The 27,109-nt window shown below is 47.2% G+C and overlaps 2 protein-coding genes and 1 long non-coding RNA gene across 6 annotated transcripts in view; 1 reads left to right on the top strand and 2 right to left on the bottom strand.

Moving 5' to 3' along the window:
* The window catches only part of LOC138116221 (uncharacterized), a 44,848-nt gene extending 29,525 nt beyond the window's left edge, over positions 1-15,323 (bottom strand). For 2 of the 3 annotated variants that reach the window (XR_011154080.1, XR_011154082.1), the window contains exons 1-2: positions 5,352-5,642; positions 4,103-4,171 (exon numbers count right to left, since the gene is read on the bottom strand). This is a non-coding gene — a long non-coding RNA (uncharacterized lncRNA). Of the gene's footprint in view, positions 1-4,102; positions 4,172-5,351; positions 5,643-15,254 lie in introns of those variants that run through there. The other variant, XR_011154081.1, reaches the window with a different exon arrangement.
* Positions 5,684-10,985, top strand: PARP16 (poly(ADP-ribose) polymerase family member 16). 2 transcript variants are annotated; one of them, XM_069025227.1, is made up of 6 exons: positions 5,684-5,938; positions 6,809-6,946; positions 7,736-7,942; positions 9,013-9,184; positions 9,514-9,655; positions 10,273-10,985. In XM_069025227.1, exons 1-6 carry the CDS (start codon positions 5,747-5,749, stop codon positions 10,415-10,417), a joined length of 996 nt encoding a protein of 331 aa, XP_068881328.1. In that variant the 5' UTR covers positions 5,684-5,746; the 3' UTR covers positions 10,418-10,985. The 2 variants fall into 2 exon arrangements, with proteins under 2 accessions (XP_068881328.1, XP_068881326.1); XM_069025225.1 differs by lacking the exon at positions 6,809-6,946 and having other exon boundaries at positions 5,685-5,938.
* Positions 15,324-16,385: 1,062 nt separating the features above from the next.
* Positions 16,386-18,041, bottom strand: LOC138116530 (gonadotropin-releasing hormone II receptor-like). Its single transcript, XM_069025947.1, has 3 exons — positions 17,535-18,041; positions 17,068-17,269; positions 16,386-16,792 (listed from the first exon to the last, which is right to left on the bottom strand). The coding sequence occupies exons 1-3, from the start codon at positions 18,039-18,041 to the stop codon at positions 16,386-16,388; spliced, it is 1,116 nt and encodes a 371-aa protein (XP_068882048.1).
* Positions 18,042-27,109: the final 9,068 nt, after the last annotated feature.

The raw sequence follows: 27,109 nt of genomic DNA, 5'->3' as shown, positions 1-27,109 counted from the left end.
CCTCTGCTTCCCAGCATCCAGCAGCACTGCTCTTCCCACTGCTTCCCTGTAAGCACTGCAAACCTACAGTGTTGGCCTTGCACTACAGCAATTCAATGGTGCAATCAACATGGAGAACCTCTGCATCTAAGTCAACAACCGCCAGCCCCTCACTGCATCTGCCTTGTCTTTCATCTAATCCAAAAATGGTTTGAGTTGGAAGGGAGCCTAAATATCATCCTGTTCCACCCCACTGCCATGAACAGGAACACCTTCCAACAGACCAGGTTGCATCCAGTGTGTTTGAAAGAATGGAAAAGTTCTTTTCTTTCCCCTATACAGTGACCTACACAAAGCTGAATCTGGACTCAAATGACTGGTGGACACACTGCCTTTCAAGTCCTGGTTCTCCCTTATGGCACAGAGAGAAAAAGAGTAAGGGCACATGGAGCAAAAGATACCAGTTAGTCTTGTGGATAAAGCAGCAGAATCCAGGAATTGTCAGGTGGGATTCTGGTCCTCTCCATCAAAAAGGGTTGGAACGTAAAGTAGCCATAAGGACAAATCTGAGTTTTGCTACAGTTTACAAGTGGCTTTGGGTAAATTGCTTAACCCCCCTCCGTTTCCATTCCCTGTGCTAGCTGGGATGTTCATGCCCTTTTCACTGGGATGTCTCATGAATTGTCTGGTATTTGGGAAGGTCTTAAATCCATGTAATTCACATGTAACAAATATGATCCTGCTTTTAGGTTAGAATAACAATAATTCAGAACTGAGCACATTTTGTTTTGATTTTTCTAAGACTGTCTGAATTCACTGAGACAAGTGACAAAGAAATATGATTCACCATATTCATGACTACTTCCAAAACGGTTTACTTTAATCTGAGCAATTGGAAAAATGTTAAAGGCAAAACTGCTTTACCCAGCTGACTTTAAAAGGTTGTTTTATTCCACACTTCTGTTTTCAATAAACATCTCAGGATAAAAACGTCCCCTGCAGCAGATCTATGCAAAGGACAAAAAGGCGTTAAATCCAAAGTGGGGGCGGGTGGAAGAGATAAATAGTTTACTTCTATTATCTTTACCATATGTTCTATTCCAACTGGATACACATAAACAGCATGCAATCTTCAAGCTCAGCTTTAGACTCTTTGAAGTGACCTGACCATACTACTGATTTATTTCAAACTAACCTTTCTCTTTGAACCTTAGGTCAAGGTTAATTCCATAATAAAACATATCTTATACAGCTGGCTGTTCCAGTGGTGCTAGCAAGGAACGAAGCCCTCAGTCATAAGCATTTGTTTCACTGACTGTGGTATTGTATTTCTATTTTCCCTTCCTTGTATTAATTTCCTTCACAGACCCTAGTTAAGGGGGAAAAAACCCTCTTTTCCGGTCCATGAGATCAATTTTAACCACACTGGAATTAAATGAAGACATTTAAGCCACATTTCTTTGCTGAAATGCATCCACCAACCCCAGAAACTATTTTTATTACAGTCTATGTTTAATAATCAGATCTTCAATTTCATAAGAAGCCACACAGATACGTTATTCAAACTCCTGCACCAGCAATGACCCTTTCAGCATCTTTTACAAAATCATCTTTGCACTGAATCACAGAAAATAAGCAAGGATAGCTTTTCTATCTAGGAAAATAAAGTGGGAAAAGAGAAACACGTTTGAAGAGTCCTTCTCAAAAAACCAAAGGAGAGCTCCTTGCCAGTGCCCCAGCCAGTCTTTCCTGCCTGTAGCTATCGAAGCACACGAAGCAGGGGTGCAAATGTGTGGGAGTAAGCTTGGGATGTGGGATGCAGTCGCTAAGAAATGCTGAGGTGCATAACATATCACTCAACATTGCTCATCGGGTTGTTTTCCAGAGGACTGGAAAGACGCTTTTGAATTTCAGCCTCCAGCCCACAGCACACACTCACAGCACTTAATTAAAAAGCAGCAACACCAAAGCTAAACCAGCAGCTGTTCCACATTTGTCCTGACTCCAGAGCCTTGCCAGCATGGTGCCTCTTGGAGCTGTCAGGAGAGGGATGAGTAGAAACCTTCGGTTTGGTTTGGTTTGGTTTGGTTTGGTTTGGTTTGCAAAGCACAGGCTGGAAAACCTTATCTGCTGTAGCTAACCCTGAGGGGAATTGTGCTTCCCCTCCAAAGGAACAATGATTTTATCCAGGCTTATCTGCCTACATTTTACAGGTCTGAGACTACAGTGGTTGATGCTCAGGACCACCAGCACAGAAAGGGGCACCCCTCCTAAAAGAGCCCCAAAAGCTTTCAGTGCTTCCTCTCTGGCTTAGGGGCAGCTTTGTGACACAGGGTTTAGCCCAATGTTAAACGAGTTTGAGCAGGCAGCACTCTCAGGCAGCATCAATACAGCAAACTTGTTATCTCATCAATATCTGTCATTGCCAAGCTCAGCTGAGCTTGCCGTAATGGAAGCACCATCCATTTGGAATCCCAAAGGTAGGCATCAGTTTTGGATCAATGCTCTCAGAATCTCCATTAAGTATTACAGTGCCAGTGATGTTTTAGATCTATTTTGGGTTAATTTCTTTAAACCAAAACAAGGCCACAAAAGGTCTTTCACTGCATTTTGACTCTCTTAGAGTAATATAAAAAGTGGTGGCACAGGAAGCTCAGCATCCCCAGAACTGATGTGGTACCAAGGAAAACCTTTTCCCTCCAGCTCTCCACTCCCATTTCACCACACTGTCTTTCAGCTTCTCCTCAGGGACTATTGCCTATTCCCACTCCTTAATCACATGCCAGGACACCCCACTCCCCACAGCAGTGCTCCAGCTGGCAGTGCCCTGAGTGTCCTGCTCTCCACCCCACGCTCTGTCCCAAAACCACAGCCCTGGGCATGCTGTGAGGTAAAAGATACAGCATGCAGAAATTCCTGAACAAGAGACACACCTTTTGCTGCATGGAGTGTCTTTACCTGTCCCATAGATATCAAGAGCAATACTCCTCCTCTTTCCTCTACCACAGTAATTGGTACCTTAAATGAGGGCATTGGAATTATATCAGTTCAAGAGCTTGAAATAACAATGTAAAATTCCACCCAAAGAATTTTTGAAATTGAAAGAGACATCTCTACCATTTTCTAATCTTCTTTAACAGGCACCAAAAAATATTACATCTAATGATTTATTAGTGAATGAAACCAGCCAATTAGACAGCCAAGGACTGATTTTTCAAAAGGATCGCACAGAACAATTTAATATCATGGGAGATAATAAACATGTCCTGAGCTGGATCACTGAATGATGTTGCTAACAGCCTGTCAGAGATATCAGATATTTACAGCAGAATAAGGCACCACATCAGATAAAGTAAAATACATCCTCTCAAGGATATAGAAAAATGGAAAGGAATCACTCCAGCTGCATTTTAAGTCTGGGTAATTTCCATAACTCCTGAGAAGAGGCTTTGTGTGGTGCTAGTTCTTGTCTTAAGGCACCCATCCATGCTGCTGGCATGTGGGAGACCCTCTGGAGCAAGCAAGTTGAAAAACAGCACAGACTTCACAAACTGGACAAAGTTTTAAAGATAAAAACACATACAGGTATCTACTAAATTGGGTAACATAAACTAAAGGCACCTTTAAAATAATATTGTCTACATGCCATTAAATATGTCCCAAGCAAGTATTTGTGCTGTCCTAGAAGTGATGGCTTCCTATTGCAGCCTTTTTGATGCAGCTCTTATGGAAAGACACTTTTTTGATAAACTAGTAAAAAGCAAGTAAACAAAGCTACAATTTAATTCAATTATATATATCATTGTGAAATATATTACAATTTAATGCAATTGTGCACAGGCTATGATCTATCTGGTTCTAACCAAAATTTTGAAACCTCCTCATTATTAAACATAGTCAGAATTATTAAAAATTTCAAGCCATTCAAGTGGATGAGTAAGAATAGGAATTCTGCACTTGGGTGTGAAGTTCCTATTTTTTTTTGCTTTGATACCAGCTTGCCCTTAGACAGGATGTAACACAGCTGGTGTTCCTGTTCAGGAAGGCTGCAAATTGCAGCTCCAGCTATCTCTAGAGATTCAGCTATGAGATGAGAGCCCAGTTACAGGTATTCACAACTGACCTCAGCATTTTTCTGAGCATCTGTGCAGTGCCTGTATCAGTCACTTCATGGATATGTGCAATATCCCTCCTGAATGAAGAAACCAAGAAAGGTGTTAGAAGACATCCAATATTGCTATACATTTCCAAAATTGTACTCGGGACACCAACAATTTGGGTTGAGGGGACTTCCACCCTGATAATGGGGATTTCTAAGACATTCTGGGACTGGAAAGATGCTTCACAGCACTAACACTACACCAGCATTCCAAGGAGGAACACTTGAGTCTCATCTCAAGCAACATAGTGAATGTAACCTGATGAAGAGGTTCAATTAAAAAGTGAATTCCTCTTCCTTAATCCTGCAACACCAGCCTGCAGAGATGACTCAAACAAACTTGGATTCTTCCTTGAGACTACAAGTTTGGATGATAAAGGGAACTGTTGAGGAGTAATGACAACTACATGTTTTTGACTTAAGTTAGTCTGTTAAAATCAGAGATACATAAAACCAAATTTGACACAAAAAGCAGTCTCCTTGGATGACCTTTCTGGTTAATCTCCTGTTTCACACGAATGCAATGACCAAGCTGTGAGTTTGTATCTGCCGTGGCCCAGCAGTTGAGGGCAGGAGCCAGGGACCCTCCCAGTGCTGTGCAGAGGATGGGGCACAATCCATCTGACATGGCCACGGTGCAACTAACACCCCAGGACACTGTCACTGTCCCTCCGCTGTACCAGGCCTTGGGATCCCAATGTGCTGGCACAGTGGGTACAGAGAGCTGGGGTCCCACTCCACATTCTCCCTGCCCCATGGGCCATGGACCTGAGCTGGTCTATACCTGAGGTGAAGGTCACATTTTTCCCCACAATCCATAACCCCTTCCAGTCTCTGAGAGGAAGAGGCAATTGCTCCCTTTACCCCCTCCAGGTCACTACCTGAGAAGATGCTGTTGTACCCTGTAGGCCTCTCACAGTTTCCACCTGAAGAGAAAGCACTATTTCCCCATACCCCTCTCCCAGTCTCTACTTGTGAGGGCGATGCCATTTCCCCCTGCACCCCTCTCTCAATCTCTACCTGAGGGCAAGGTACCATTCCCATCTATACCCTCTCCTGGTCTCCTCCTGAGGGGAACACGCCATGGCCCGCTGTACCCCTCTTTTGATCAACACCTGGGGGGATGACGCCATTTTCCCACTGCACCTCTCTCACAGTCCCATCCTGAGGGGAAAGCACCACTCCCTCCTCATACCCTTCTTCAGGTCATTACCTGAGGCAAAGGTGCCATTCCCTCTCGTACCCCTCTTCCGATCTCTGCCTGAGGGGAAGGCGCTATTCCCCACGAACCTTCCCTCGGTCTCTGCCTGAGAAGAAGATGCCACGGGCCCCTGTAACCGCCTCCGGTCTCTACCCGAGGCGAAGGCGCCACTCCCCCAGACCTCCGTCCTTCCTCCCCGTCCCCACACAACGCGCCCCAGCGCCAGCCGCCCCTGCTCCCGGCGGCGCGGGGACCGACGGCTCCGGAACGGCGCGGGGCGGGCGGAGGCCGCTGCGGGGCGGGGCGGCGGGGCCACGCCGCGGCCCCGGCGGCGGAAGGGGCGACGCCGGCGGGGCGGGCGCTGCCGCCTTGTCGGAGCGGCCGGCGCTCGGCAGCCCCTGCCGGGCATGTCAGCGCCCGGCCCCGACCCCGGCGAGGCGGCCCCGGGCGCCAGGGAGGCGGCGCGGCGGGACCCGCTGGCCGCCGACCTGCGGTGCAGTCTGTTCGCCGCCGCGCTGCAGAGCTACAAGCGCGACTCGGCGCTGAGGCCCTTCCCGGGCCGCTACGCCAGCGGCGACACCAAGGACTTCGAGGGGCTGGTGAGTGCCGGGGGCCGGCCCGGGGGAGCTGCCCGCAGAGCCAGGGCACCTCCTCAATGGGGGAGCACGGGCTGCCCGCCGAAGTGAGGGCAGCGACACCGCAGGGTCACGGATAAAGCAGGATCAAGGGTTTATCCAGTCAAGGAATCCCGGTTTAAAAGAGTATTTGGGCTTCTGACCGATAAACCCACCCTGGGAAACGCCCAGATCCGGTGTAGGCACGTGAAGTAACAAGCGATAGGTAACAGGTAGTCAGGGACAGGACGAGAGGAAGCGGCCTCAAACTGCTCGAGTATTCTGGAATATTTCTATCCTGAAATGGTGGTCAGGCATTAGAATAGGCTGTCCAGGGAAGTGGTGGAATCACTATCCCTGGAGGCGTTCAGAAAACACATAGATATGGCACTTGGGGACAGGGTTGAGTGGTGGGCTTGGCAAATAATAATAACTCAGTAATCTCAGATGTCTTTTCTAGCCTTAATGTTTCTAACATTCTATGAAGTGTTACGAGAGCTTGCCCAACGTGAAATTCAAATTCATATTGAAGGGTTTGCATGTTACATGGCGTGAACACCCCCATGTCAGGCCTGCTGCACAGACTGCTTTGTGACAGCTTGTTTTCTCTCAGGAGTCTTGATTGTTCCTGTACAAACCCTAGAGATACTGTTGGTAATATCACTGTTTATAACTTGCCTGCTATTTGCTTTCAGAGCAATTGACAGACTTCCCCACAAACTGGATACAAGTGTTTGTATCTCAGAACAGAACCTGGTTTTCAGTTTGTTGGGGTGAAATATTGTTTTGTTTTCACTAGAGGTCCCTGTTCAATCGCAATGGCACTAAGGAGCTTGTGCTAAATGCCTCTGTTAGCTTGCAGATACCAACGCTCTACCAAGCCTGAAAGAGCTTCTGGAGTCTGTTCCAAATACAGATAAAAGGACGTGGGACCTGTTTAATTGGATTCTATCATCTAAAGTCTTCATGATACAAAGTACTAAGAAACAGGACGTAAGTTTTGAATTCTGAAAATCTTGATTAGAATTTGGTTTTTAAGGCAAACTTGTACTTCAGAGAATATTTCCTCCTGTCAGAATTAAGTTGGTTATTGTGTGAGCTTGACAGTTGAGCATAAATCCATTCTTTTCTGTGTATAGAGAGGGGTGTTTTTAAGTAAAATTTTCAGGAATACTGGTTGGAAGAAATAGTTATCACTGTCAGTAGTTGATGATGGGCAGTGATTGTAGGTGGTTACTGCAGTTAACATAATACATACATGCATGGTTTAGACTGAGAGTCCAACTCAGATGTCATGGAGCTGGGTCCTGCTTGTCACCGAGAAAGAGAACTCTTGTCTTCTGCATACTGCCCCAAAAAGGGAAAGGTTCAGAACCACTGAGGCACTTCTGTAACGGGGATCAAAATAGTTGTAGAGATTAGCAGCAAGATGAAAACAACTTCTATTTTCGTGGTTTTTTCTCTTGCAAGATCAGCTGATGAATATATTGTTTTAGTAGCCAAGGTAGAATTGTGATATTGTCCTTGCATCATAAACTAATTCGTAATTACAATTCAGATTTGGGTTTTTTTCTGGAGAGAAGAATTAGGATTTAACTTTGATAGCAAGAAACCAGTAGAATTTTTACTGTTCACTTATTTTTGAATTGTGACAGTGTTGAATTCTAACTTAGAAAAGTATAATCAGAATACATTAAACAGTATGAAGGGACAGGAAGCAGAATTTCCAGTGAGTAATCTAACCACATAAATCAACACTGATATTCTTTCCTGTTTTTTAAGTACGAGAAGATCCAGGAACTCACAGGGATGTCTGGGGCTGCAGTTCCTGCTCCAGACTACCTCTTTGAGATCGTGTACTGTGATCAAATGAACACCAAGTTTGCTGAGACCAAGGGAGAGCAGGACCTTATCTATGCCTTTCATGGGAGCCGCCTGGAGAACTTCCATTCCATCCTGCACCACGGCCTGCACTGCCACTTGAACAGGGTGAGGCTCCTGCCATTGACACCATCTTCCCTTGGTCACTTGCAGCTGGGGACACTTTTTAAAAATAGGCCCAGATTCCTTTTGGAGTATGAAATGTGCTGATGATCTTGTACTGCTGTTTTCATTTCAGTGTAGGCCTTTGTGGATGGCCGTGTTGGATTTTCTAGTGCAGCCTGAGGGTAAAAACTGGAAGTGGCATGAAACCCTTTTCACCAGCGTGACAATTCATGACTGTCCTTTGCTTCTTTATAAGGAAGTGTAATTCCTCTGAAAATCCTGACCTGTCTGACAGCCTGCAGCTGGGAAGTGCCTGTCTAGAGAGGAGGAGGATAGTGGAGATTTTCTGCCTGGCCTTGTGTTTAGATCAGCAAAGTTTCAGGTGCTACTTGCAAGTGGAGCCTTCTTAAATGGTCTGGTTTAGGGATACAACCCATGGGATTTGCACCTCTTGATTTCAGTGGAAGGGGAGTTGAGACTCCTGGCTTTTTGTGTCAGTTGTAAGGCAGCTTTGACACAGCACCTGCTTGACCTAGCAGTCAACCTGGACTATGTTATTTTCCCCATATTCTCGATGAGTAATAGTTTACTGGGTACAATGGACTTACTGGAGTAATAATTTTAGCCAGTGTGGCAAATTGAAAAGTACTTTCCTCTTTTCTAGTAAAGCATGGATTAAAATGAAGTAAAGCCTTGCCTTGTTTGGGGAGTTTGGATTACTTGAATGATGACAGTCTCAATAAATTGATGAAATGCCTTTTAAGAATGGTGCAGTCATGTTGATGTAAAATACTTGCTGGCAAACTAACTCCAAATCCGGGAAAGCATGAATCTGTCCACACCAAATGCTCTGCCAAGCAGCTAATTTGAGGGATGGGGAGAGGGCAGCAGCCCCACCCCAAGGAGGTTGTGCCAGGACAAAAACAGCGCGTGGACCAGGCCCAACACGGGTCAGAAGGCCTTTCGTAATTTACCTTCAGAAGCAGAACTGCCAGTCTGAAAGGAAAGAACACTTGTATGTTGTTTGAGGTTTGCAGTACATGATTTTAGGATAGATTTCTGCTCTGTTTCAGACATCCCTGTTTGGTGAAGGCACCTATCTGACCAGTGACCTGAGCCTGGCTCTGCTGTACAGCCCTCATGGTCTCGGCTGGCAGCGAAGCGCACTGGGCTCTATCCTCAGCTGTGTGGCTGTTTGTGAGATCATTGACCACCCAGATGTAAAGTGTCAGGTGAAGAAGAAAGGTAATAACTGTGTAGTTAGTTACATCTGTCCTTCATGTTGTTTTTCTTTCATTATTAATATCAGTGGCTTCTCGAGCACTGGATGGGAGAGTCACCTCCTTGTCACCCTGGTCTGGGCCATAATGTCATCCATACCAAGGATGACTAGGAGTGGTACAGCCTCAAGCAAACTTCTCAGTCTATTCTTGGATTCAGGGGAATACCAAGACTAGATCTTCGGTTATCTCATTCCCATTCTTCTGGGGGGTGTGTATGGGGGTGTTGGTTGTTTACTTTTTTTGCAGTTACTTGAAGTTCTGCATTTTTTTTCTTTTCTCTTGCCAATTCAGATTCAGAAGAAATAGACAGAAAAAGAGCAAGAGTGAAAAACAGTGAAGGAGGAGATGTACCACAGAAATACTTTGTTGTCACAAACAACCAGCTCTTACGAGTTAAATACTTGCTAGTGTATTCACAGAAGCAGCATAGGAGGTAAGAATTCAGCTGTCTAGAGGGATGAGCTGCTACAACAGCCAGATAAACACATCTCATTGTTGAAAAACAACAGAAAACAACCAAGAAAGATACACTGCACCACCAGAATTTGTTCTTAGCCCATTGCCTATGGAAATAAGTCTTACACCATCATGTTGCCTCTATCTTGCTCTTTGACACTCCCAGTCTCGGCTAAATTTGCTTTTTTACCAGACCTGTAAGCACTTAGTGTCTGTGAGAGCTCTAATTATCTGTTTGTGGCAGGAAACCAAGAGTGGATGTCTGGTGAGTGCAGCTCTTAAAACTGCCTCAGTTTTAACTCTGCCCTTATCTATCCTAAGTGGCAGTGTTCACTCAGCTAATCAACACGTGTACAGGCCAGGCAGCTACAGCTCCAGACCACAGGGAAAGGTGTGAACATGGGGACAAAAGACAGGATTGTGCATGGAGACTTAGGGAAAAGGGATGTGGTGAAAATCAGGCTTTGTTAGTTACATGGATTGTGGAACAACTTTCTGTTTCTATTGCATTTGCTTAAAATATCAAAACCTGAGATACTCTTTGCCAACTATTCATGCATATTTGACAGAATTAATGCACTTTTCCCTTTTCAGGCCTTCTAATGAATCTTCCTGGTTTTACACCCACCGTTTTGCCATAATGATGATGTTGTACCTGCTGTTGCTGATAGTGATAGGGGCCAGCAACTCGCCAACCTTCATCTACTACTGGCACAGAATGTTTCACATGGAGAGATGAACCACCCGAGATGATAAACTGTTACTTTCACCATGTGCCTTAAGAATAGCTGATCTGCAATGCACTGCATCTATTCCAGAGCTCTGGAAATAAAGGTGCCTGGTCTGTCACCAATACATTAATCCTCATGGCATCTCTGCATTTATTCTTATTTCTATGTTCCTGGGATTCATGAGGATGCCGAGTACAGCTGAAAAGGATCACAGTGGTGCAGTTTAGCATAAGCCAGTTGTTAAGGGTCCATGGGAAAAAAGGTTATTTAAGATTAATGAAAACTAAGTGTGCAAACACTCAGGTGTAACTTATTTTCTGTCAAGCTGAAGTATGTTTGCACAAGTTGGAAAGGAGGATTTTTCTGGATGTCAGGCAAAGCCACTTGTTGGGAGTCTTATCAGTATGTTTTCAGAAACTGAATCTAGTGATGTTTGGCATGTATCAATGCAGATGGAATTACTTTTAAACTTTTAAAACTAACTTTGGTCAGGAATTTTTATATTTGAGCATAATGATTGTAAGTTAAAAAAAACCAACGAGAAATAAAACAACCACTAAAATGGAAGAAGTTAAATGGTTTCTAGTGTGTTTTTTCCCCTCTGTAGAACATTGTTGTGTTTTAATCCCAGCTGGCAGCCAAGCACAAATCCAAAACATAGTTACTACACTGCTATGAGGAAAATTCATTCTATCCTGGACAAAAACAGCACAAACATCTACAAGGCTTGTGGTCTCAGCCATGATCTGTCATATCCTAGCTTACTGTGCAGACTAGACAAAGTCAGGGTTTTCAGCATCAATACTGAATAAGGATTGTTCTTACCAAACTGGGGATTTGTTAGAGAACACACCATGTGCAAGTTAGTAATGCAACATACACAGGGCAACACTCACTCCCTCCTGTCAAGTCATTTGTGTTTGCTGTTGTTACAAAGCAACCTACAACTGCCTGAAACAGAAAAAGGAACAAAGAACTGTCCTCTGATTACTGGCCGTGGGATAACCCCATGAAGACCCAGGGATTCTAGGCAAAGAGAAGCCAGATCTGTGCCACAGTTCAGTCTCTCAGTCCAGCCTTTAGTAGATTTGATAAATGCAGGTTTTCATTGCACAGTGAACCCTAACCACAAAAAAAAAAATTCTCATCACATATTTCCAGCAAATGAGTCTGTGATTACTACCTTACTCATTAAATAGTTCAAAGAAAATCTCTTCTTTTTCTGATGTTGTTCTAGTACCTAATTGCCAGAAATAATGTCCTGGTAACCAGGTTTTTTTAACTTAAGGCTGACAACAAATTCATTTACAGCAAGCCCTCTTCTTGGTGACTGGAGCTAGACACATTTATCCCAGTTAATTTTGCTGCCAGAACAAATTTATTTATTCACCATACAGCTTGCAAAACAAGAACATTATAATCCAATTCCCCATTGCCTTTTACAGCCCGTTAATAATGCTCACTGTCAAAGCAGCCCAAGAAGTGTCTGTGCTAATTATTGCAGAGATTTGCAATTAAAATATACATAATCTAATAATTTATTGTGCAACAGGTTCAACTACTTTATAGTAGTTTACTCCTTGATATTTCAATGCAGAAACTTGGGGTTTGAGACACGCACAGGGGTCCTGGGAATATTTGCCCATTTTTTGGTCTTCCTCAGCATGTTATATTAAATGTTGTGCAATGTAAATATACAAGTTTATGGGAGGTAATGTGACAGCCAGAAAACCTGGAGGTATTTGATGCTGTCTAAAGGGTAATGGTTTGTTAAAAGCCTGGCATGTCTGAAAAAACCTCCATCTTTGAGAACAGATGGGCTATTTGGGGCAGTTTGGAAAAGGAGGAGATTGAGCAGCAGTTTGTGGGATGGCTGTCTGCTGGCACTGCAGGGAAAGGCACAAACCTGGGAGCTCCTGAGCCAGATGAAAGGAACACAGCAGGGATTTAAAGCTCTTTTCTTAGGATTTCTTTGCATAGGAAAGTTTCTGAGAGTAAGCAAACGAAGTAATAATAGCTCCAGGCTATGTCCCCAGAGAGAAAGCATTGTGGGGGCTCATGGCAGACAGGCACAGTCTAGCTCTGCAATGAAATCAGCAGGTATCAAAGGAAAAAAACCCAGCTTTTTCTGCTTTGATCAGTTTGAATAGACCCAAAAAAAAGGAGGTGGCTGCAGGTGGGAGCTGAGTCCTGATGGATGCGTGTGGAGTATCCCTTGGAGAGCTCGTAGCCCCATCCCTCATGCTCAGGCCTGCAGGGATTCTGGGCACAGCCTCATCATTGCTTCAGCTGCACAGCTGCAGAGCGGGGCAACAGCAATGGGAAAATATTTTAAATACATTTAAGGTGCTCAGATCCTACCTAGCAGCCTGGCAAAATCCTTAATATCCTACTCCCACGCTTGTTTTCTGTGCTCCCTGCTGATTTCAGCATGTGTTTCCCAACGTGGTGAGGTGCAGTCAGCTGGATTAATGCGGGTATTGTGCTGAGTAACTAACAGTATTATGAATTAACCCAAGGTTTGTGTTAGCCTCTTAAGCCACTTGCGTGGTTCTCTGAACATGCACAGTGCTATAAAAACACTAACAGGGAATGAATCAGAATTTCCTCCCCAACAAAGGGCCGCTGTGTTTGGAGCAGGCAGCCCAGGGTGAGGTCGAGGAGTTGTAAAATACAGAGCTACCTGCTTTTATTAAGATATTCATTACATTACTGTGTTGAATATTAAAGAATTGTTACTGAATCAGACAAATCTAATCCTGGCTGGGACTGCAAGAAGTGTGGTAACTGGTGTTTCCTTGGTGGAAATGGGCAGGTTCTGAGGAAGTGGGAGAATTTTTCTGCCACAAGCAGACACAGATAATATAAATAAAAAGTATTTTTGTCTCTCTATGTATTTTATATATATTTATATATGGAGATCTCAGGAGCCAGCTGAGGAGAAGGGCAGGTGCTGTTGGAGACAAGGGGTTTGAGGCAATGTGGGGAGAGAGAGGGAAGCCCCACAGAAAGCAGGATCACCCCTACGCAGGGGGGGAAAGTGAGACTCTGGGATTCATGCTCCCCGATAAGCGATGCAAAAATCTTGTGCTCTCTAAAGTGTGAGAAAATATAAGAAAAGCAGATTCAGAAATGCAAGAATATGCAAAGCAGGCCTGGGCTTTGGTCTACCTCTGGCAAGATCCAGACCCAGACTGATCCCAGCTTCCCCAGGGAGGTGCTGCCCACCTGCTTGCTCCCCCTTCCTGCATGCAGTGGGCACATGGCTTGGCAGCACACTCTTCCAGTGACATTTTTCTTCTCTCATGAAAGCTGTCACTTTGGGCACCTTGCCCACACTCCAGGCTCCACAAGATGTCACTTTGAACATCAGCAACAGGAGGGAAGGTATGAAAGAGATGGGCAAAAGGAGCAGTGCTGGAGTGCCTGCAATCATCCCAAGAGATGTGCTATGCTTCCCCTAAGGACTAATGTATATATGCTTGCCAGAATTCCCCTTTTCTACTCTTCATAGAGAACTTTTCCAACCTAAATTACTGTAAGATCACCAAGTCCCCCTAAAGCCAAACCTATTTTTGCCTTTTCACTGTACCCATGGGGTGTGAAGATGGTGGATCCTTCCCACAAGGAAAAAAATGTTTCTTGCTCCTCAGAGAAGACCTCTGAGCTCTCCTGTTGCTGGGCAAGAGGAGACATGTGGTCTTAAGTGCATGAGCAATGTCGGATCTGTTCTGTCCCACTCAGTAAAAAGGGGATGAAGATAGTTTTCAGTAGATTAAAGACACTTTCCTGCTTATTCAAGGCTTTCCAGAGAACCAATACACCTTCAAGGCCTGCCTCCCATCAGCAGTATAAACAAAGAGACCAAAGGAATGTCTGATTAATAAATTAGCTTCCCCTACTGCAAGCCTTTCCCATCACCTTTCAAGAAGCCCTTTTTTGCCAGCCTGGCATCAGCCAGCCCCTGCTCTGTTAGCACTGGGTAATTAACATTGAGCAGAATGAGCCCAGGAAAGCCAAACTGCGATTACGCATCTCATTGGAGTTTGGATGCTTCCTAAATGGCTCACACTAATCCCCACCAGTTGGTCTGGACTCCTGCAGTTCTAATTGATTTTTTTTTTCCTCCTTGGGCTACATGTTTAGCATAAATAATAATTAGTACCAGAAAGGCAAAGGCTGAATACCCATGTGCAGCTCAGCATCACCCTGAGCACTGTGGCTTCCCATGTCCTCATTGCACAGCCTCAGCCAGCCTGCAAGGACTACTTGCCACCCCTCCAATTTTAGTAATTTGTTAGCTGGCGCACTGGGAGACCAGTCCAGATCCTTTCTGGCTGATGGGGAGGCAACACCTCTCAGAAACAAGGTTGAGAAAAATCCCCCTCAGTGCCCAAAGGAGACTTGTTTTCTTGAGGGGAAGACATCTCCCAGCTCCCTACACATGCAACCACAGCAAGACAAGAGTTGTTTTTAAAACAAAGCTCTTTCATCCTGATAATGTCCAGATGCTCATTCAAAGCTGCGGTGGCCACAAAAATAGCCAAGGAACTGCCTCCTGCCAAGTCTAGAGCTCCTGAGCTGTCCAAAGGTTTAACTAAACTAAGAAAACAACCACCCACCTGGCTCAAAACTAAATTTCTCTTCAAAAGCAAATCCCACTTTTAATAACAAGCATCAGAGAATGAAAAAAAAAAAAGCAATAATCCGCTATTTCTAATTACCTGGAAAGGACAACACAGTTGAATAAATGCATCTCTTTAACCCACACCCAGAGAAGAGACCTCTGCCTTCACAAGCAACTTTTGGCACAGTTGTAGAAAGCAAACAACCCATGTTACTCACCACAGCTCAGCTAATCCCTCCAGAAACCCTCCTTGCCCTCTCTTGCCTCTGGCACAAAGAGGTGCTGATAGACCCCTGCATCTACCAGCTGCTTCCTATCCCTTCCATCGTTGGGACACCTCAGACAACACCTGTGGGGTGGCTGCACCTGCTCTGCTGGGGCAGAACCAAGGGGCTGGTGCTGCTTAGAGCAAAGAAAATGTGTCTAGCATGTGGCCTGCAACCTGCCAGCTTGTGCTCTGGGACATGGGGACAGAAAAGTCTAGGGGGCCTGGGCAGTATCAGGTCTGGTTCTCATTACCCCAAATACCCTCCCTCCTGGTTTGCCCTGTGTCCCACAGAGCTGCTGTGTAATGATGTGTCTGTACCGTCCCCTTCACACCAGAAAACGGTAGCAGGGACTGTTTTCTCTTCTGGCTGTCTTCAAAAGAGAGAAGAAACCTCACCCCACTCCCCTGTGGTTCTTTGTACCACTCTTGCCTGAGCCCCTCCATCCCCACAGCACTCCCTCCCTCCCCACCACGCCTGGAGGATGAATGCCCCTGAATTAATCAACCTCCAGACATGTGGATCTTTCCCAGGGTTTGTCACACAGCCATGGGAGAACTAGGCAGGTTCTGAGTCAGGAGATCTGGAATTTCCAAAGAGCTTTTCCAACAACGGGTGGAGAAAACAGAGTAAAAGCCTGTGATCACACTTTTGCAGCCTCAGGGTGACACCATCCATGCAGCTCTACAGCTGGGTGTAGGTGCAAAGGGCACTTGAAGACCAGCTGCTCCAGAGACATGACCCTGGACCACAGAGGAGATTGCAAATTTCCTCCCAGGGGTTGATGCTGGAAGTATGGAGAAGCTTGCTCCCAGAATCAGGGCCGGAGCATGTGTTAGGTACAAAAAGAATGTTTTTCTAGTTGTCACAGCGCTGCCAGAATACAGCAGAATGACCATAAATACCCCCAAATATTTTTCACCCTGAGTAAAGGCAGGAGACACATTCTCAGTCTCTGGCCAGAGACCCTCATCCAATAAAGCTGAGTAGGGAACCTCATCATTAAAGTCTCCAGAATGGTCCTACAGGACAAAACACTCCCAAAGCTGTGCCTGCCATTCCCCTTGTGGGTATATCTCTTCATCAGACCATGCTGACAGTTGTCCCGTTGGAGCCCCCTGATGCCACCCCACCATTTGCAGCACCGTCCTTGATGTTCTTCTCTGAAGCTGAGATGGGCTTGTGTCTCTTTTGCCTGGTGATGGCTGTTTCAATGCCCCTGAGACACAACTGCACGTCCTCCCGAAAGGAGGGTGTGTACAGTCCATAAATTATAGGGTCGGTGCAGGTGTGCAGCAAGCCAAAGAGGAAGAAGCTGTGGTTGACATACTCCGGCATCTTCTGGATCATGGCTGGCTGGAACCAGTACCACAAGCCCAGGAGGTAGTATGGGGTCCAGCAGATGATGAAGGTGGCAACAATCACTATGGTCATCTTGAGGGTCTTCATGCGTGCCTTGGAGATATGGTCATTTTGATTTCTTGTCAAACCTGCCAAGGAGAGTCAAAAGGATAGCTGAAGATAGGGGAAAACCAAGACAACACAACCATCCATGACTCTGCTTCTGCCAGAGAGGGGAGACCATCTCATAATCTGGTCCATGTCCCAGAGGAAGAAGACAGCAAGGACTGGGGTCAATAAGTTTGTGCAAAACCTCTTAGTTGGTTTATCTTTCAAAGGATGTTGTGGCAGACCCAACAACTCCAGGCTGGAGAAGCTCAGTCATGGAGTCAAGGCGGACATTAAAGGGTTGGGATCTACTTACCTTTATTGACCTTTAGCTGCTTACTGATCTCCCAAAGGATCCGGATGTAGCAAACGATCATGACGCTCAGGGGGGTGATGTAGAGGGTGGTGAAGGTGAACATGTTGTAGACGGTTTCCTCCCAGTGCGCTCGGAAGCTTCCGTGAGTAACACACTGGGTGAAATTCCCTCCCGGGGCTGTGTTCAGGTGGAAGAGGAAAAGCTGAAATGGAGAACCAAAGAATAACTCAGAGAGGATTTGGAACAGAGCACCACATCCTGGAGATGCTGCTGATTGTGCATGGAGAGCATCTCCCTGCTGTTGTTGGACTGGGAGAGGGGCTCTGGGCACCTAACTCATGGCTTGGTCTGGTGCTGGTGGAGCCCATTGATTGGGATAGACTGCCTGGGGATGTTGGGATGGAGAAGCCCTTCTCCAAAACCACCCCAGCTTAGGCAAAATCCATGGGGAGGGCACTGAACCTTACCTGGGGCAAAGCCAGGAGCACGCTGCCAGCCCAGGCAGCACGGAGCAGCATCCCATTGCGGTGGTGAGCACGGGAGAATGGATGGAGGATGGCCGCATGCCGGTCCAGGCTGATGACCACCAGCACCAGGGCAGCCGCGTACATGGCAAAGAGCTTGAGGAAGTTGAGGATCTTGCAGGAGATGTCCCCTCCATACCACTGAACTGTCACATTCCATGCCGCATCCAGGGGCATCACCATCACTGTCACTAGCAGGTCAGCCAGTGCCAGGCTGAGGATCAGTGGCTGCACATGGGATTTCCTCCTCTTCCTCAGCAGGCTGCCCAGCACCGCCGTGTTGCTTCCCACCGCCAGCAGGAAGAAGATGGCTGTGATGATCACACGGACCTTTGCTGCTTGAGTGAACTGGGGCTCCACCCAGTACTGGGGGTACCCAGAGGCTGAGACATTGGTGTCCTCCCACGCAGATGGGCAGTGGGGAGATGCAGGGAGCTGCTCCTCACTCATCCCCTGCTGAAACACAAGCAGCAAAGTGAAACCCTTCTTAGGGGCTGTGTGGAGTGTGCAGCTTCAACATATGGAAAAGTGGGGAGATGGTGGGATCTTCACTGGAGGCATCAGCAGCAGTCTGCTCCATCTGTCCTGTCCTGTCCCCTCTGTGTGGACCATTTTGCAAAGCCACCGTGTACCCCCATCACGGTGACCCAGCCTGGCCGCCCTCTCTTGCTTACCCCTGCTGTAGCTACAGTGACTGCTCACACAGACATATATTTTTAGCTCTTTGCGAGGTGGCTGAGCAGCTGGGAAAGCAGGCGTGGTGGACAGGACCATGGAACCAGTCTGTCTGCCAGTATCCTGCTGGGAATGGATCATACGAGAGCTGGCTGAGCCTGTGCTGGGACAGCTGTGCTTGATTCAAGGGCTTGTCCTTCCAAAGGGGGTTTGTAAGCAGGGCTCAGCTTTTTAGAAACCCCACAGCCCTTCCCATTATTGTGTTAAACCTTAATGGTCCACCTCCATCTCCAGTACCGGATCTGAGGTCATAGGCAAGAGCAGCTGGGGGTGGCCAGGCAGGGAGAAGGGGGATCCCACGCTGTCCAGCGTCTGACAGTGGCTCCTCGGAGAGGATCACAGTGGCATTTAGGAGCCTGGACTTTCCCAGGACCTAAGCAGCACCAGCTCAACACCTCTGTCCCTTTCACTTCTGGAGCCAAAGCAGGAGGTGGAAGGGAAGGTAGAACCCTCCCTAAACACGGGGTGGCTGGGGAGTGATAAGCAGTGTGGTGGTCCACACACTTGATTTCATTGCCCTTTTTACCTGAGCAGAACTCACATTTTAAGGGCAAATACTTCCAACTCCTGTGGCCATGAGCTGTTTACAGTCCCAGCTGCAGGTACAGCACATCTCTTACTGTTTCAAGCACCTTCCTGTTTGCTGATTCCAAAATCACAGAATCACAGTATGAACTAGGTTGGAAAAGGGCTTTGAGATCAATAATCAAAACAAAGCATTCCTTACCTTTGTACAAAAAACAAGAACAGCAGAGATCAAATCTGTCTCCCCAGCTCTGCAGGATGGAGATGCCAACACCTTGCAGCAATGTACCCTCCTCCAGCCCTACCACCTGCACCCCGAGCCCCCTTCCCCTTGCTGTCTTCACCTCCTCCCTCCCCAAAGACCAACCCAACAAACAAGCAGCAAAAAGAAAGAACAGCTAAAAAGTACCAAGTTGCTCGTCTGCAAGAAACAAGGAGAAATCCATATGGAGGTCAGGATTTATCACAGCTGATGGGAACATACCTGGCATACGCATGCCCTGATGCCGAGAGAAGATGCTCTGTGTCTTTCCCACGGGTCCCCCACCGCTGCGGTGCTGAGTCAGGATGCTCCAACGTTTCCTTGCATCACATCCCTGCAAAAAACCTTGAAGCAGTAAAATTTCCCCTTGCCAGCGGCCAAGCCAGGAGCGACGCTGCTGTTAGCACAGGCGTATGCAGGCATCTGGAGATGGGAATGCTGCTGCAAACACCCCCTGCACCGGCAAACCAGGAGCAGGGCACACCGAGGTGCGCACCCACGGGCAGCCTGGCTCAGGCAGCCACCATCACCCCTGTCCTTGTCAGCTTAATGAACTGCCCACTTAATGAGCAAGCAGCGGGGATGATAACAAAGCCACCGTAATGCAAGAAATGGCCAAAATTCAAAATGTTGTGAACAAATGTGGCCCCATCAGGGATAAGTGCCAATACTCCCTGTACTGGTTTGCTATAAATACAGGAAAATGAGTTAATTATCCTGGGAGTTAGTGATGAACGTCCCGTTGCTCAGACAACCGAGAGACTCACAGACACACACACACATACACCTCAGAGATGCTCCAGGACCACAAGGGTCCGTGGGAGCATCACAGGTACGTGCCTGGACTGGAAATGCTGTAAGGAGGGAATTAATAAGGGGAAATGTGGTTCATTTTGCCATTTTAATGAATACAGTTTTTTCCTGCAGTCTGTCAGTTACCATCTTGTTCTTTCTGTATTTCTTGCAGCATAACACAGTGAGAGGGAAGGACCTTGGGAGGGACAAAGAGCTCACAAGAGCCTAAAAAATACGATGTGCAATGTGAGGGGAGGGAGGGAAACTGAGGACCTCCTGCTCCTCTGGCCAGTAAAAGAGCTGTGGGGGTGAAAGAGGGACAGCCCCAAGCCCTGGTGGGGCCAGCACTGGCAAACACACTCCCAGGGGCTTCACTGGGACTTTAATGACATGGAGATAGACTTCTACATCTTCCAGGCTATTAAATTAAAGAGTACGTGGTGTACAGGTCCCTGCAGATCCTAGGCTGGCAGTGAGGGCTCTGCATTATTCCCCAAGAGGAGGAGATTCCCTTTCTGGAATAGGTTTTCCATCATTAGAACTACTCCCACTTATTTCAGGAGGAAATGCCTGAGCTCTGAGGGTGATTGCACCATCTCTGAGGCTGCTGTGCTGGCAGGAGTGCTCCTGGACACAAGTAGAAAAGATATTTTCTTCTTTGTTGGGTTTAAGAGTCAAATTGCGTGCCAGAGGGACCAGCTCCTGAGACCCAGGAGATGCTGCAGGCACTGGACCATATTTGCCCTGGAATCCCCTAAACTCTCCATCACTTCTGCATGGAGCTGCCGAAAAGGAACAGGATGGAAACTCTCTGCTCAGAGCCACAGATGGCAATTTCTGCATCCAAAGTGCTTTACATACAGGAGGAAAGAGAAAAGCAGACCCTGCTGGCACTGCCAGCGAGCACCAGCCAGCCCTGCCACATGGGATGGGACTGTCCCCCTCACCTCCTTACCTGATAGGAGCACCACCCACCAGTGCCTTGGGAACAAGCCTGGCCCTTGGGGGAAAAATAGCACAAAATCTACAAAGAAGTTGGGTGGAAGCCTGTTTGTTCCAGCAGCCACCTCCTCCTGACGTTAGGCTCCTGCTTAAAGCTGAGATTAATTCGGCCCCACACACTAATCCGTATTTTCCCTTTCATTTAGCCCTTTGCACCTGCATGAAAGCAATTAAATAGCAAATGAGGAATGTATTCCCTGTTTGTCCTTTGTCCTGGCTGATGGCCTTTTTGTCTAGAAATGTCCTCTCCATCCCTGGCTGTATGATGCAAGAGAGGGACAGGATTTTTCTTGGGAACTGTAAGCCTTGCTCATGCCACAACAAAGCCTTTAGTCCCTGTTCGGAGAGAATTTTTTTAGCATACCATCACACAGAAATGTCCTGGGCATGCATTAGCAATAAGTCTTATTTTAAGGGTGGGGTCCCTTATTGAAATGACTGCTTTTCTCTGGTGTTTGCACAGTAACCCCCTTGTGTTTTCTCTCTTTTTCTTTTTTTCTCATCTCCTCAAAGGTCAGTTTGGATGTTGTCTGCATGGCAGCCTTCAGCCGAATCTCTGAACACTGGTTTAACGATCAGAGGGTTTTGGTGTCCAGGATTAGGAAACAGTGCTGGCAGGAAGGGCTTGTTTCCATACATCCCAGCTTGGCTGTTCCCAAAATCTCCTCCTCTTGGGATGCTGCCCCAGTACATCCCCAGAGCTGCAGTCCAGCGCTGGGTCATGAGGGGATAGATCATCCCCCAGCATCCCCAAATAGGACTTATCTCCCTATGCTGGAGAAAACAGAAATCAGGAACCACACTGAGTAATACAGTCCCAGTGACAATTTCTGCACAGCAGACCTCAAATAAAAATGCAAGTACTGTGTTTTCCATCGGACACCCTGTATATACCAGGATCTCATCCAGGCAGAGCAGTGTGGGATATAATTTCCATTAACCTATTGCAAACACATGACAGGGAACCTGCTGCTGTTTATCCTGATAAATCACTGCCAGGGTTTTGGCTTCCCAAAGAGAGAAAAACTTGTATTTTCCTCTCTGAGAAAAACTCCAGCTGCTGATTGTTATGGGGGGTAATGATGGGTGATTCTTCGGCTGGACTCATCACCCACACCCTCTCCCCAGGCAGGTGCTTCTGCCGGGCTGGCTGCCCAAAAACTCCCCTTTAGTCAGAAAAACTTAATGATTTCAGTGTTTTTAATGCTGATTCCCCCTCCCGCCGCTCCCCCCCCTCCCCCCCGATTCTTCTCCTCCAAACTTTGAATTGTCTTAGGAGCAGCTCATCCAAGGAAATTTTTGTCTCATACTGGATTTGAAACAGAAAGTCTAGTCAGGGACATCTGACATGCAATGTTTTTGTGAGTAAATACCAGCGTCCATGAAGTCATTTCCCGGGGTTAGAAATGAGCTCACCTCTGGAACAACTTCTCTTCTTACCCAAAGTTCACAAGTCAAGAGATTGGGAAGCTCCCACTTTTCAGCCTTTTCATTAAATAACAGAATCATAAAAATTAGCATGGTGCCACTGTGCTGTAAGTTACAAACAGGTCCAGAACAGGACATCACCCAAAATTCCCCTAAATCTCTGCAGCAAAAGACAGAGACACAAAGCCCAGCGATCACCAGGAATAAACCAGCACCTCATTCTGCCTGCTCAGCCGGCCCTGGCTGCTCTGCCGAACCTGCCAAGGAGGGATGGTGATGGCTGCCCCTCCTGGGGATAATCTGGGTCATCCCATCCCCCTCTTAAAACCCCTTGTTTAAAGCAGAGGAGGGATCTGTCCTGCCTTCCGGGCTCAGTTACTTGGTAAACTGTGCCTTTAGACCATTCATTAGTGAGACAATGCTCTGTTTCTGATTCAGCTTTGTATATCAAAACCTCACTGATAAAAACCCTTCTCCAGGGGGTATCACACCATCGGACAGGGGTACTGGGAAAAACATACTCAAACCTGCTGCAGTTCCCACTTTTTAATACCCTGGCTGGTGCTCCTGATGCAGCTGAGCCCAGATGTCCAGAGCATCATTCCCAGGGGTTCCCTAAGTTTACATCTTCCCATGCAGAGCAGAGGCTCTCAGGATCCTTCCTCCATCTTTCACCAGGACATGTCAACCTGAGCAACATCCCCCTCCCTCATCTCTAAACTGGAAAAGAAAGAGGAGGGAATTCATCACCCCAGACCAAATCCTGAGGTCAAGCTCCACAAAACGTGGTGGGATCTGATGGTGGTCCCATCTGCTCACCACCAAGCGATAAAACCTGTTTTTGTGTGTGAAACCCCACTCAGCTCAGCTTCTCCACAGCAGCTTTGCTTTCTTGCCCAGGCTGGAATTTATTGGGGGGGGAAATTATTTGGGAACTTTCACCTGGCACCCCAGCCCCCAGAAAAGCAAGAAAATCACACACAGGGTCAGTGGAGGGACCCTGGGTCCCCTTCAGCTTCAGCACATGCTGACCCAGTCAGGGCTCTCACTGACCTAACTGGTATTTTTCTTGAGCTGGAAGAAATTATGAAATGCCAATGTTTTCGTTGTGACTAACCATGGAAGTGAACAATTTTGCCCTTGTTTTTGGACACGGTTTAGTTGCTCTCCTTGACTTTGCCTTCTGTGCCCTCTTTTATCCTCATCTTTTCTTATTCCCTGTGGGACCTGTCCATCGCGTTGCTCCAAATATCCTCCTCCCTCCAAGCTCTCAAATAGGATTGTGTCCCCCAAGGCCATATTTCGGTTCTCCTTTTGGATGCTCCTTCCCAAACATTGGCCAAATTCAAGGGCTGGTCTCCTTTGTTGCACTGAGGGAGAGGTGAGACATGGGGAAAGCTGACATCCCTGTGGGACCCTTGGCAGTGTTACACAGGGCTTGCAGGAGCAAAAAGCAGGGAACACCTCCCCTGACACCGCCTTCCCATGAGCTTCTTATCTCCAAGCAGTTTTCAAGGCTTAAAGATACTCCTGGATGAACTTTATGCAGGCACATGATCATTCTCTATGCTTTTAGGAAAGGATCAGTGGCTTGGGGGACAGATATCATTAATACTGAATTTAATGAGTCAGAGGGATATAATTTCTGCTCCCCAACCCTGCTTTCGCCCTCCTGCAAGAAATCTGCTCTGAGCCAAGCCACTGGGGCTGCAGGACCCTAGTGACCATCCCTTAAGAGGAACATCAGTGCTGACATCTATCCCCATGCAGATTTGGCCTCCCAGTGAGGTGTTTTGGGGAGCCAGTGCTCAATTTGCTCCTGTTGTTTCTCTGCAGAAGGGCTTATCTCCCACACTGCCTTCCCAACCTGCACCCAGCAGTTTTTGTCCCAGATGGGACAAGGTGCTCACACCTGGAGCTGCCAGCCCTTCCTTCTGCAGCTCTTGGCCCCAGCAAACCCTCTGGTGTGCTCCCGGCAAACACACATTTACCCTCCAGCGAAAGCTGATCTGGCCACATATTCCAGGGGGAATCCCAGCAGCGCTGGAATTAGCTCAGCAGAGACCGGCTTTTCCGAGCATGTCCTTGGCATATTGCATAAGGTCGTGAGATATTTTACATCTCTGGTCACCCCCATGACCACAGGCACTCCAGGAAGGGGAGGCATTTCCAAGCCCTCTTTTGTCAGTGAGGATGCTTGCAAACTCTTTTGGAGCTGAAACCTGGGGGCAGATCAACCCTGGTTACCCCAGCCCAGGCACGGCTCCCCATTGCTCAGTGCAACAATTACCCTGACATAAATTCCCACATGGTTCAGTGAGGAGTGCCCACTACCCACATAACTCCATCTCTTCCATCTTTCTGCCCATTCCACGTAGAATGAATGTGAAGAATGTTCATCTGAACACTAAAATTTTTAACCCCAAACTTCACTTTCATTGCCATCACTGTTGCCTCTGGTCTGACTTACAGAGCCTACACCTCTACACCTGCTGCCAGTGCAATCCCTGCAAAACAGGAGAAAGACAAACTGGAAGAACCAAGCCCTCCCCTGCACACCCACAGATCAGGCAGGATCTTGCTGGTTTTTAGGAAAAACTGGCTGACGTTTTGCTGGTGTAAATCACTGCAAACCTGCCCATCTCAACTTAGTTCATATCAAGAAAATGGAGGAAAAGGCATAGATGAGATCAGGGGTCACCATCCCATGTGTGGGAGGCTGCTCTTCATGCCAGCACGGGTGCACAGCCTGGAGTGCATCCCAGCCCAAAGCCAATACCCATAAACAAGAGCAATAAATCAAGGATTTCTTCAGGAGCAATTAATTACCCAAATCAACATGGACTTTGACACAGGATGGTCTTTGTCCATCCAACCCTGTCCAGAGCTAAAGCAAACAGCTGGTGGACTGTGGGTTGGAGCTCTGCTCCAGCCCTTCCTTTGCAGTGTCAATGTCCCCATTGAGGTGCTGTCCTGGCTTGGACCTGGCCACATTCCCATCACGCCTGTTCCCATCCTTCGACCGCTTTTACATCATTGATCAGAGGTTGTGCAATAGCTCAGGTGCTGCCACAAGCCCACATCTGCAGCAGGATGTTCCCCACACACGCCTGTGATGCTGCCCTGCAAGTGTCCCTGACAGGTTAATGCTCCAGGGAGAGGCTGGAATATGCATTATTTATGGATGGCTTGAAGATAATGGCTTTCTCCATCTCACAGAGAGTTTCTAAATGAGTCAGAAATCTTATTTCTAAATGAGTCAGAACTCTTATCTTAATTTCCCCAGCTCAGCAATGCAAGTAAAAAGGGATTCACTATTGAGGCACTTTTGGTACTCTCACAATTCTGCCCCTCCACGCTCTGATGGGAAAGGAAAGACAGCAGATGTGGGCAGGGCACCTAGGAGGGAAATATCAGTGGGACCCTTCCACAGTCCAGGATATCCCAGTGACCACTGAGTCCCTCCCCAGGGTACGTGGGTCTGTATGTGTGCAGCAGGGATGCAGGTGACAGTCCTTGACCACTCCAATAGCAAACATGCCCTGCAAAGGCACTAGAAGAAGCCCTTTTCCTTTACAGATGGAAGCATGGAACAGAGGGCACCCTCTTTTACTTGTCAGGGGTCAGTTGTGTTGTGCTGGTGCCAGCAGACATTTGGGGATTCACCATGTGGAACAGACTCAGCACAGCCACAGACACTTACTGTCCCCTCACTCCTGGCTTTTTCACCACTGCAGAAAAAGCCTTCCTGAGCTCCAGAGCTAAAATCAGTCTTTCCCTGGATCCTGGCTCTCCTGGTGTCCCCACTGTGCACTGCATTTTGTATCTGTTCCATAAATGATGTTAGCACTATTGAGCCCCAGTCGAAGCTTTAACTCCCAAGCAAATCCTTCCAGAGGGGAAAAAGTCCACTCACTCCTCTTCTCCTAGTCACAGTCTGTAAATCCTCATCTGCACAATGAAAATAAACTCCAGTAATTCATTTTTTTGGTTCTTTTCCAAAGATTTTAGGCAGCTGGAGTGTGATTTTGTGCTGATGAAGCGGTGGAGGAGGGCTTAAGTGAAACAATATTGTGGTGGCTGCAAGGTTTGCTGGTGTTTCAGAGCTCAGAGGGAACCTCAGGGACCTGCCACATCTCCAAGTTCTCCTACAAACCATGCAAATCGCCACTCCGGCTCCTGGGATAGCAAAACAGGATTTAAAAAACAACATTAGCCACCCCTGGAGCATGGCTGGAGAAGTGCCGGGAGCCAAGTGCTTAATGAAATCCCAGCTCCCAACTCTCCCTTCTAAACCACGCAAACTTCCCCAAAGTGTTTGGGATGGAACAAAGTCATCAATCAGTTATTTTAACTCCCATCTCCGTAAACAGAAGCAAGCCCAGAAACATGCACCAGGGAAAAATAACCGTCAGCTCTCTTTGGCGGAGTGGAGAGGGCACAGGGAGGGAGGACGAGGGCAGCTGGCGGGGAACTAAGCACAGCCTTGGCCCAAAAGGGGATTTTACGGGCCCCACAGAGCATTTCACAGACCCCACAGCCTGTGAATTCCACATGCAGCCCTGAGAGCAGCCCCTCCAACCCTGCTGCCCTCCCGGTGTGGTGTAGTTGGCTTTTGGTGATGGTCACTCAGCCCATGCGGTACTAGAAAGGGTGGGATGCATGAAGAACCAGGATGAGCATTACTAGCCAGTTTTCCCCTGGATTTATTAGATGAACACAAGAAAAGTTATGGATACAACCACAAAGGAGTGTGGGGAGGGAGATGCTG

The sequence above is a fragment of the Aphelocoma coerulescens genome, chromosome 10 (genome assembly GCF_041296385.1).
Source record: "Aphelocoma coerulescens isolate FSJ_1873_10779 chromosome 10, UR_Acoe_1.0, whole genome shotgun sequence".
In the NCBI taxonomy this organism is placed as follows: Eukaryota; Metazoa; Chordata; class Aves; order Passeriformes; family Corvidae; genus Aphelocoma; species Aphelocoma coerulescens.
Note: the sequence above shows the minus strand (reverse complement) of the source record. Positions and strands in the feature narration are given on the sequence as shown.